Source organism: Amblyraja radiata, chromosome 17, assembly GCF_010909765.2.
Source record: "Amblyraja radiata isolate CabotCenter1 chromosome 17, sAmbRad1.1.pri, whole genome shotgun sequence".
NCBI lineage: Eukaryota > Metazoa > Chordata > Chondrichthyes > Rajiformes > Rajidae > Amblyraja > Amblyraja radiata.
The window spans coordinates 1,824,400-1,837,000 of NC_045972.1; the positions used below are offsets into that span (position 1 = coordinate 1,824,400).

Genomic DNA, 12,601 nt, shown 5'->3' on the forward strand with positions numbered 1-12,601 from the left:
TGTCAACGCATAGATCTACAGTTAGGGAACCAACTGCCGGTACTGATGTATTTGAGTGTTTCAGGGAATTTCCTCTGATTATTTTCAAGCTTTGTCCATCTCTTTTGAACTCATTTGATTCGATACTATTTGATTTTGGAATGGTGGTTACTTATTATATAAATTATGTGACCTATTTTCTGTTCCTATGATTCTCTAAGTACTTTGTTTATAAATTCTGAACTCGTGAATTCGAGATTTCAGTGGTTTTCTGTATGCGGCTCACTCAGATACACTTGGCACAAACCGGCTTTTCCCATTTGGACCGTATAAGCCGTTTACAATCGCGTTGGACTCACTACATTTCTATGATCAGTAATCGTTTAACATTGAGTATAAACGATTATATTTAATACTCGGAATGCATATTGATTTTAGCGATGCCATATAACTTTCTCTGTATGTGAAGGGAACGATCGCTTCTAGTATGTTTACACCTCTCTGTAAAACATCCATTCTTAAAAAGGTGGTCTCAATATCGCCAATGGAACATGTGTCAATGTGTCAAAGCACTTGTAATGCTTGTCTAAAAAAAGTGACATCATTTGTGCCACGTGATGATTTAACAACACTTCATAGTTCACAATGTTCATTCAAGATTTAACGGGAAAGCTCGGGAGACGGACAAGTCACTCGCACAAATAACAGAAATGCCGAGTACCCGTGGGAACTCTTTATCTACCCCCCGTTATATCGTGTGATATCGTGCTAGACCACGACCACTTCACTCTGGTTACATCTTGCGTCAAGTCGCCCTGTGAGAAAGGCCTATTAACTGCCCAGCTGTAGCCACCCCTTGCATCAACAGTACAGAAGGGTCCCTGCACATGCTCACTCAGTGTTTGTCCTTTGTTAGGTGAGGGGTGATGAGCGTTTCAGTGTCAACAATTGGTATGAAAGATATCCGAGAAATGAAAAACTAAATTACCTGCATTCACGACTGTTAATACCATTAAACTGAGCAATGTTAGTGGTGAACCAAAACTTACTTTACTGACAATGAAAAGGTCTTCTCGGGTAACCACCCCTTCACTGATCTTCCTCTTCACAGCAGCTCCCACCTCTGCCTCATTCATGTAGCTGTAAGCTCCATCGATGTGCCGGTAGCCAGCATCAATCGCGGCTGAAACCGCATCGCCCACCATTTCTGGCTCACTCTGTGCAAAAGAATTCTCCAGAAATAAGCAGACTGAACTGAACCAGGAAAATAAGAAAAGATACATTGACTGAGCAATAGAATGATCACCAGTCACCGGATCACCAGATATCCACTGTATCCAGACCAACCAAAACACTGACTTGTAAATCCGACCACTTTTACTCACACTAACATGGCTAACCCCAAACATTTCAATGGCCAGTGATGTACCCACCACCCAATCACCTTCACTCCCCAGACTCACCACAGCAAAGGTCCTGACATTAATCCCTCAGCAAAACCAACATTAAGACAAGGAAATTCTGGAGCTCTGGAAGAGATTTTTGTATCTTCCCCAGTGAGGTACCAGAAGATTAGAGCGTAGCTAAAGTTGTGCCTTTAATTTAAAAGTTACAAGGACAACCCAGGGTTCTACAGGCCAGTGAGCCTAACATCAAAGGCGAGTATGTTAGTGGAGGGAAATCTGAGACATAGAATCTAACTGCGTTTGGAAAAGCAGGGACTGATTAAGGATAGTTAGCATGGCTTTGTGTGTGGGAGATCACATCTCACAAATAATTGAGGCTTTTTAAAAAAAGATGTTACCAAGAGGATTGAGATGGCTGGATATTGTCTACATGGTCAGCAAGGTCCCACATGGCCAACAAGGTCCCACATGGTAGATTAGCCAAGAAGGTGAGATCTCATGGGATCTAAGGCGAATTTGTCAATTGGGTACAAAGTTGGCTTGCTGGAAGTTTGAGGGTGGTAGTAGGGGGTTGTTTTCCCATCTACACTAGTTCCACCTACCTGCGTTTGGCCCCTTATCCCTCTAAACCTGTCCCGTCCATGTACCTATCTAGATGTTTCTTAAATGTTGTGATACAGCTTGCCTCAACTACCTCCTCCAGCAGCTTGTTCCACACACCCACCACTCTCTGTTTGATAACATTTCTCCTGGGGTTCCTATTAAATCTCCCCCCCCCCCCCCCTCACCTTAAACCTATGTCCTCTGGTTCATTATTCCCGTACTCTGGGCAAGAGAAACTGTGCATCTACCTGATCTATTCATCTTATGATTATGTACAGCTCTAGAAGATCACCCCTCATTCTCCTGCACTCCAAGGAATAGGGTCCTAGCCTGCTTAACCTCTCCCTACAACTCAGGCCCTCGAATCCTGACAACATCCACTTAAATCTTTTCTGCACCTTTCCATCTTGACAACATCTTTCCTATAACACGATGACCAAAACTGAATACTCCTAACCAACATCTTATATAACTGCAACATGACCTTCCAACTTCTATAGTCAATACTCTGATGAAGACCAATTTGCCAAAAGCATTCTAGATCACTATATCTACCTGAGATTACACTTTCATCAAACTATGTACCTGTAACCAAGTGGCATCATTAGAATGTTTAAGAAGGAACTGCAGATGCTGGAAAATCGAAGGTAGACAAAAACGCTGGAGAATAATTCTGGTCATAATCCGGAAGACGCAGGATCATTTCATTCCAAAAAGGAAGAAAGATTCTAAGGGGAGTAGGAGGCAACTGTGGCTGACAAGAGAAGTTAGGGATAGAATAAAACTAAAAGAAAAGATGTATAACACAGCAAAGGAAGACACAAACAATCTCCCAGATTTACTGGAGGACAGAGGATCTAAGGGGGTAGAGGAACTGAAATAAATTTTCATTAAGCGAGAAATAGTATTGGGTAGGCTAATGGGACTGAAGGATGATAAATCCCCTGGGCCTGATGGTCTGCATCCCAGGGTCCTCAGGGAGGTGGATCTAGAAATAGTGGACGCATTGGTGATTATTTTCCAATGTTCGATCGATTCAGGATCAGTTCCTGGGGATTGGAGGATAGCTAATGTTATACCTCTTTTCAAGAAAGGAGCGAGAGAGAAAATGGGGAATTACAGACCAGTTACCTGACTTCGGTGGTGGGAAAGATGTTGGAGTCAATTATTAAAGAGGTAATAATGGGGCATTTGGATAGCAGTAAAAGGATTAGTCCAAGTCAGCATGGATTTATGAAAGGGAAATCATGCTTGATTAATCTTCTGGAATTTTTTGAGGATGTGACAAGTAAAATGGATGAAGGGGTGCCAGTGGATGTAGTGTATCTAGACTTTCAGAAAGCCTTTGAGAGTATAGACTTTTGTGTATCTAGACTTTTGAAAGCCTTTGAAAGTCTCCAGAAAGTCCCGCACGGGAGACTGGTGACTAAAATTAGAGCACATGGTATTGGGGGTAGGGTGTTGACATGGATAGAAAATTGGTTGGCAGACAGGAAGCGAAGAGTAGGAGTGAATGGGTCCTTTTCAGAATGGCAGGCAGTGGCGAGTGGAGTGCCGCAAGGCTCGGTGTTGGGGCCGCTACTGTTTACCATATATATTAATGATTTGGAAGGGGGAATTAGGAACAACACTAGCAAGTTTGTGGATGACACAAAGCTGGGTGGCAGTGTGAACTGTGAAGAGGATGTTAGGAGGTTGCAGGGTGACCTGGACAGGTTGAGTGAGTGGGCAGATGCGTGGCAGATGCAGTATAAAATAAATAAATGTGAGGTTATTCACATTGGCGGCAAAAATAAGGGGGCAGATTATTATCTCAATGGGGTTAAGTTAGGTAAGGGGGAGGTGCAGCGAGAACTGGGCGTCCTTGTACACCAGTCACTGAAAGTTGGTGTGCAGGTACAGCAGGCAGTGAAGAAAGCTAATGGAATGTTGGCCTTCATTACTTCGGAGTCACGTGAGTGATTACGTGAAGAACCCGTCCAGCACGCATGCGCGACATGAGCGTTCACGCAGTGCAACAGCGACGAACGGGAGTACTGGGCGCTCCCGCTACAGTCTTAAAAAAGACGGAGGACGGATTTCGCTACCTCGGCGTTTTTATCACAATACCTATATTTGATATGTTCCGCACAAACTTCCTGCCTCTGGTTGAGAAAGCTGAAAGAGACTTTGACCGCTGGTCAGTCTTACCGTTATCGCTCGCGGCCCGGATAAATCTGGTCAAGATGGTCGTCCTACCCAAATTCCTGTACCTTTTCCAGCATGTTCCTATATTTATCACTAAATCTTTTTTTGATAAATTAGAAAGGAGAATATCTAAATTTTTATGGGGTAGCAAACCGGCCAGAATTCGAAAGACGCTACTACAGTCTCCTAAGAGTGACGGCGGTTTGGCACTTCCTGACTTTAGGCAATACTACTGGGCTGCTACTGGATGAATGATGATTGCGACCACCTACCGACCTGGATACACATGGAAAAGGCGAGTTCACATCTCCCGTTGTGGTCTGTCCTATGCTCTCAACTCCCCCTTTCTATAACATCTGCGGGTGCAGGCCCAATTGCGTCCCTCTCGCTCAAGATATGGAGTCAATTTAGGAAAAACTTTGGTTTACAAGGCCCTTCCATCTTGACCCCACTGCTTAAAAATCACATCTTTAAACCTTCAAGTACAGACTCCGCATTCAATACCTGGCATAGTAATGGCATCAGTAGTATCAAAAACCTATACAAGGATGGCATTTTTTCGTCTTTTGCGGAGCTTTCGTACAACTATAGCCTCCCAAACTCCCACCTTTTTCGTTTTTTCCAGATTAGGAATTTTGTGAAGAAGATATTCCCCCATTTCCCAAATCGTCCCCCTGAAACCCTGACCAATTCCATCCTAGCTCTAGATCCCAACCGGAAGAAATGCATCTCTTTTTTGTACAACTTGTTAGGGTCGGTTATATTGAAACCTTATACCTCATTAAAAGCTGCGTGACTGAGTGCCCTCTATCACAGCTCTGTCTTATTGCAGCTGCTATCCCCTCAACCCCTCCCCCCCCCCTCCCTCCCCACAATCTTAATTTTTTTAAAAACTTTATCTTTTATTTTTTATTTTTTATTTATTTATTTTTTCTTTCTTGTTTATTTATTTATTTTTAAATCGTATTTGTGTGGATGTGTACGTATGTGAGTGTTGTTTGTCCCCGGGTGGCGAGGGTGGGTAAGGGTAAGGGTAAGGGTTTTGAGGGTCGTTTACATACTGTTGTACAATTATGTCCTGATTATCACTGTCTGTTATCATTGTATGTATGCAAATTGCTGTTAAATTCAAAATTCAAATAAAAAGATTTAAACTAAAAAAGACGGACCGTCAGGTAAGTTTACTCTGAGGTTGTATTAGAAAACTTTGCTTTGCTTTGTGTACACCAGGTCGAGACAACTGGGAAAAATGAACAAAGCAAGATAAGCAAAAAAGACTGTCCCCCGTTCGACTCCAACAGAGGAGCGTTCCATCAGGGGGTGGGCGAGAAGCGGCAGGACCGCACACCCTGCAGTCCGCAATTTCTGATACCGAGCTGAGCCCAGTACCGCTAGCGCAGCCTGAGCAGCGGACTGGAGGGAAATCGAGACGGAAGACCAACCGGCCAGTAACATCCGACAACTCAGATGAGGCAGTCTCACCGCCCGAGAGCGGCAGAGACAGCCGCCTGAGCTGCATGGTGTGGCTCATGGAGGAAATGCTCCAGCGAGACTTGCTTTGGGAGCTGGAGCAGTCTCGCCAAGGGAGTTCAGGCACTCCCGCCACAGTGCCTCACAACGCACTGGCCATCGCTTCTCCCTCAGCCGAGGGCAGCGTTGGCGACCAGGGCTGGGCTGGTCAAGAACAGGGGTCACTGGCCGAAGATGTCGGGAGTACGCTTGGAGTACAGGACCAGGAAGTGCTGCTGGGTGTGGTCAACCGCTACGTGGCTACACCACGAGCAGGACGGCCATTAGAGCAAAAACTGGTGGCCAGCATAGACTACCTGTCCTTCAAACCCCTACAAGAGCAGGTAGTCAATGAGGCACTAGAGCTGTATTCAGCCACAGAAAACTGCGTTTCGCTCAACGTACCGGCCATTAACAGCCAAATCTGGGGGTACGTTGGGCAGAACATCCGCAATCAAGAATTGAAATTACAGCGTATTTTCAGGCTCCTGACGTCAGCCATTACATCTTATGCTCGTTCCGTGAATCGGGTGGACATGACCACAAACCAGCAAGACACATTAGCTCTGCTGTGCAACACCCAATACGAGATAAACAACCTCTGTAAGGAGATAATAAGACCTGCCCTCAACCCCAAATTTGCAGGATTGTGCAAAACACCAGCCTCAGAGCCACAAATCCTGCTCTTTGGTAAGGACCTGTCTAAAAAAGTAAAGGACCTGGAAGAAGAGTCCAAATCATTTGGCCTCATGAGGGCAGGCCCCGGAACGAGCAGACCCACAAAACCCAGACGGCAGTACCCCACCGCGTCCACCAGTCGACGTCAACCTCATGGGACTGGTGAAAGCTCGGGGTCCGCATACCATCCCCGAAAACCATTTTTAGGCCAGGGCCCAGAGCGGACCCCATGGAAAATGCACCACCCCCAACCAGCAGCACATCCGACAGCACAACGTCAAACGAAGAAACAGAAGAAGGGAACACACCCATAACCATGAAGGTAGGTGGGTCTGGTTCCTACCAGCATATAAAAAGTGGGGGATCTATACTAACAGGGGGGAGATTACACCTGTTTGTGGAAGCATGGAGGTCTATCACGAATTATAAATATATACTCAACAGTATTTGTGGTTACAAAATAGAATTTGTTCAAGAAAACATGCCACCAGTTCAGCATACACCCCAAAGGGTCTTTACCCTCTCAGTTAAAGAAAAACTAGAGGGTCAAGCAGAACTGGAGAGGTTACTTACAAAGGGTATCATTGAGAAAACCAAACATGAACCTTTGGAATTTGTCTCAAATATATTTACTAAAACTAAAAAAGATGGTGGATGTCGCATCATCATTGACTTGACCTTACTAAATACGTTTGTTAAGTATATACATTTCAAAATGGAAACATTTGTAACTGCCAAACAACTGATTTCCAAAGGATACTTTATGGCAAGCATCGACTTAAAATATGCCTACTATTCAGTACCCATTCAAAAGGATCATCGCAGATACCTGAAATTTACCTGGATGGGACAACAATGGCAGTTTAAAGCGTTGCCTAATGGGCTAACATCAGCCCCAAGATTATTTACCAAGATACTAAAACTAGCCTTGGCAATATTAAGAAAACAGAAACATATTGTCATGGCATATCTTGATGATATCTTAATAGTAGGCAAAACCATGGAATTGGCCAAATCAGCTGTGTCAGCTACCAAACAGTTGTTTGAAACCTTGGGATTTGTCTTACATCCAGATAAATCTAAGTTGACGCCATCCACAACTATGGACTATCTGGGATTCACAATTAACTCAGTCCACATGTCTGTAACGTTGCCAAAAGAGAAAGCAGCAGAATTGGCACAAACATGTAACAATTTAATGGTCAACGATCGACCAACCATTCGACAAGTGGCGAGAGTAATTGGCAAAATAGTAGCAGCATTTCCAGATACACAATTTGGACCTCTGCACTATCAAAACCTACAAAGAGCAAAAGTGCAGGTGTTAAAAAGACATGCAGGTCACTTTGACCGAATCATGAAATTGCCCATTGAAGCAATATCAGAATTACAATGGTGGGTAGGGAATGTTTGGCATAGTTCCAGCCCTATCGTCATCAATAACCCCAATGTTAATTATACAAACAGATGCCAGTGCTCAAGGCTGGGGAGCAACTAATACCATATCCAGCACAGGTGGTAGATGGACTAATCTAGAGTCATCTTTACTACAGACACTGGGCATAAATTATCTGGAAATGTTGGGTGCATTTTATGGTTTAAAAGCATATTCTACGAATATACACCACTTGCATGCTCGTTTACAAATGGATAATACCACGGTGGTGGCCTATATTAACCATATGGGCAGAATAAAATCGATATCATGTGACAATTTGGTCAACACAATCTGGCAATGGTGTGTCGATAGACATATTTGGCTATCAGCAACTTACCTACCAGGTAAGCTAAATACAGTGGCAGACACCAGGTCACACAAATTCAATGATAACAACGAATGGATGTTAAATCCCAAAGCATTTGCTAAAATTACAAAGAAATATGGCACGCCACATATCGATCTGTTTGCATCCAGACTATATCACCAGGTACCAATGTATGTCGCTTGGGAACCAGACCCTGAGGCAGCAGCGATAGATGCATTTGCGCTGGACTGGGGAAAATTCTTCTTTTATGCTTTTCCTCCCTTCTGCCTCATCAGTCGGGTACTACGCAAAATACAAATGGACTCTGCTTCAGGTATTTTGATAGTACCCGACTGGCCATGGTTCCCAGTGGTCCTCGACATGTTCATCGAAACCCCAATAACCTTTCCCAGCAGCCCAGACTTATTAACTCACCCGGTATCAGGCATAAGCCACCCATGCCACGATAAAATTAAACTACTGGGTTGCAGATTATGAAAAGACCACTGCTGGGCCTGGGATTGTCAGACAACACTATCGACACGATGACAGCATCCCACCACATGTCCACAAGGAAACAATACTTGTCAAACATCAGAAAGTGGGAAAGATACTGTTCGAATACAGGAACTACATATTCAACTACTACAATAACCAATGTACTGGAGTTCTTGGCAGGTCTTCACCACAATGAAGGACTCAGCTGTCAGCCTACTTAATTCAGGCACCAGGACAACAGGCCATAGGGTCTCACCCGCTGGTGATCAAACTCATGAGAGGCATATTCAACTCTAATCCCCCCAGACCTAGGTACACCCAAATCTGGGATGTCAGTGTGGTCCTGACATACCTAAGGGGATGGTCACCAGCCAGGTCCCTCACCCTGGAACAGCTAACCCCGAAGACGGTCATGCTGATAGCACTTTGTCTCAGCACAAAGAGTCCAGTCCCTCCATCTACTACGATTGGACAATATGGTTATAACACGAGACCGTGTCTCATTCACCATTCAGGAGCTGGTCAAACAGAGCAGACCAGGAACATCAGGTCCAGTTATGGATTTCCGGGCATACCCACCTGAACCACGGACATGTGTCATGACCCACTTACTAAATTACATCGACACAACAAGAAATCCCCGAGGGAGAGAAAAAGCCTATGGGTCCGCCACAAGAAACCTCATGGTCGGGTGACGAGCCAAACTATCTCAAGATGGCTCAAGCAGGTACTGGAAGCTGCTGGAGTAAATACTAACGTGTATACATCTCACTCCACCAGGGCAGCATCCACATCGGCGGCTAAGAGGATGGACGTGCCTATGGACCACATCCTGGCTACAGCGGGGTGGTCTAGGGAGAAAACGTTCCAAACATTTTATAATAAGCCGCTGGCAGAACCTGTATCGTTTGCAGAAAAAGTGTTAGAATCTGCAAATATATAATTTAAGCCTATTTTTGCATTTTTGTTTTTTGTTATTGTTTAATAAACACCATTATTGTTTTACAAACAGATTCATGGTTGATTACGATAACATACTTCCTCCCTCGAATGACTTCGGCAGCGAGTGAAGTATGAACTGTTACACGGTTTGAAATCATAGAGCTTTAAAATCTTCACGTAGTCACTCACGTGACTCCGAAGTAAAATAGTAAGATTAAATGAGAACTTACCAGTTCGAAGTTTGATCTGTATTTTATGAGGAGTTACGATGAGGGATTATGTGCCCTCCGCTCCCACCCTCAATTATAGAGATCAACTGGTATTTAAGTTCTCCTTTTCTTTACTATGTTTATTTCAATTATTGTGCTTTTCTGTGATTCCACACGGCTGCTTTGAAGTATGATAGATAGATAGATAGATATAAGTATGTCGCGCATGCGTGCTGGACGGGTTCTTCACGTAATCCCTCATCGTAACTCCTCATAAAATACAGATCAAACTTCGAACTGGTAAGTTCTCGTTTAATCTTACTATTTCAGTATACGAGTAAAGAGGTTCTTTAGTTGTATAGGGCTCTGGTGAGACCACATCTGGAGTATTGTGTACAGTTTTGGTCTCCGAATTTGAGGCAGGACATCCCTGTGATTGAGGCAGTTCAGCGTAGGTTCACAAGATTGATCCCTGGGATTGATAAGGCTGAATTAAGTTAAAAATATAAGAAGATATTAAATTGGTTCCTGGGCTAGCTTACAGCTTATATTTAGTCTCAAATTAGGCTTTTCTCCAGTAGAATAGTACAGAAAGGCAAGTTAGTTGCTGTGTATTGAGATAATGAATACTATAACATTTGTCTCCCAAGTGACGAGAGAGTAAGCAGAGAAGAAGCTGGATTGATCTCTTTGATATGTAAAATGCCTTGCACCAAATGTCCAATGTTTATGAGGGAGGTGGTGACGAGAGAGGAAACTAGATTGATCTAAGGGATTTTGACAAATGGCTGATGTATTTGAGAGGTAAAATGCCTTGCACCAAATGTCCGATGTTTATGAGGGAGGAAGTGACGAGAGAGGAAACTAGATTCATCTAAAAGGTATTAACAAATGGCCAAAGTCTTTAAAATGAAAAAATCTTGTACCATATGACAAAATGTCTTTGATGTGATGCATTCTGTAGAAACCTTTATTTTCCTGTTCCTCTGACCATGACTAATGTTTGTGGAATGTGCTAAGGTGACAAAAAAACACTATATATACAATGTAATTCTGTTGTTCGAAGAAGTGGACTGAGGACAGTGAAGTGTCTGTATTGCTCACTTGACTAGAGTTCTTCCTCCCTTCCATCGGCCGATAATAAGTAAAGTTTTGAACTGGTCAACTAAAAGTTTGTGAGTTGTCTGTTTATTAAGAAGCGAACCTGGTCAGTAGTTATAAAAGTAACTTTTTCAGGATGGCGGGACTGTCATTAGAGGAAAGATTGAAAAGACTAGGCTTGTATTCACTGGAGTTTAGAAGGATGAGGGGAATATCTTATAGAAACATATAAAATTATAAAAGGACTGGTCAAGCTAGATGCAGGAAAAATGTTCCCAATGTTGGGCGAGTCCAGAACCAGGGGCCACAGTCTTAGAATGAAGGGGAAGCCATTTAAGACTGAGGTGAGAAATAACATTTTCACCCAGAGAGTTTTGTGGAATTTGTGGAATTCCCTGCCACAGAGGGCAGTGGAGGCCAAATCACTGGATGGATTTAAGTGAGAGTTAGATAGAGCTCTAGGGGCTAGTGGAGTCAAGGGATATGGGGAGAAGGCAGGCACGGGTTATTGATTGGGGACGATCAGCCCCCAATGATCACAATGAATGGCGGTGTTGGCTCGAAGGGCCGAATGGCCTCCTCCTGCACCTCTTTTCTATGTTTCTAAACTCAGCAGGTGAGGCAGCATCGATGGAGCGAAGGAAATATTCAACGTTTCGGGTCGAAACATTGCTCATTTCCTTCGCTCCGTAGATGCTGCCTCACCCGCTGAGTTTCTCCAGCAATTTTGTCTACCTCTGGCATAATTAGTAAATTTATGGATTGCGTCAAAACTGGTGATGAGGTTATTTAAGGTTTCGATATGGGTTTGAAGAGGATCTAGATCAACTGGGAAAGCGGGGAAAGGAAAGGCAGATGTCATTTAACACATCGAGTGCAAAGAGATGTAATTTGACAATTTCAATGACAGAGCTGCAATGAGTGTCGTAGAACAGCAAGACCCAGGGATACAAGGTCATAGTTCCCCAAAAGTGGCAAATCTGTAAATAAAGCTGGTAAAGAAAGCAGACGGCACTCTGCCAGATGGGCCACTGACTACAAGAATTGGGAGATCATGTACAGCTGTAGACGATGTTGGTGAGGATGTATTTGGAGTGGTTATAGAAGACCTGACTTGTGGAAATCTGTCTTCCAGACTCTATTCTTACAGGTAGACCACTTGAAACCCATGACCAGGAAGAAATGCAGAGATGACCTGTCCAATTCCTCCCTCTGATTGTAAATGTTCAAACTCTGAGCCAAGCTCGATAGCTGTCTTTTATTAAACTGCTTGCTGATCACAGACCAGCTGCTCCCATCACTCAACTCAGCTACATCCAAACGTCCAAACACTTCAACTCCCTGGTAACAACTCCTACCATCTACACTGACCTTCTCCAGTCTCGGTTTTGTATATCAGTCTCCAAGAACTGTTATGGCTCAATTATCAGTTTTGGGGAAATTATTCATTTCAAACTTGGGAAAATTTCCATGCACAGATGGTTGTCAAGGAGACTTGCATAATGGTGTTAATCTACAGATTTGCACAAGAACTCATACATAAACAACTACTGTGGCCTTGACATCCACCATCATGAAATGTTGAGAGGCTAGTTATGGAATGCAATAAATCCAGTCTACCCAGCGGCCTTGACCCACGTGTTCAAGAAGGAACTGCAGATGCTGGAAGATCGAAGGTACACAAAAATGCTGGAGAAACTCAGCGGGTGCAGCAGCATCTATGGAGCGAAGGAAATAGGTGACG

General features: G+C 43.7%; 1 protein-coding gene across 4 annotated transcripts in view; it reads right to left on the reverse strand.

The window, feature by feature from the left end:
* LOC116982411 (1,5-anhydro-D-fructose reductase-like) overlaps window positions 1-12,601 on the reverse strand; it is a 54,947-nt gene that overhangs the window by 35,846 nt on the left and 6,500 nt on the right. For 3 of the 4 annotated variants that reach the window (XM_033035619.1, XM_033035618.1, XM_033035617.1), the window contains exon 2: window positions 1,029-1,196. The exons of the other annotated variant lie outside the window; for it this stretch is intronic. In XM_033035619.1, the coding sequence (XP_032891510.1) occupies window positions 1,029-1,196 (168 nt within the window). The remainder of the gene's footprint in view (window positions 1-1,028; window positions 1,197-12,601) is intronic. 4 annotated transcript variants of the gene reach the window in all.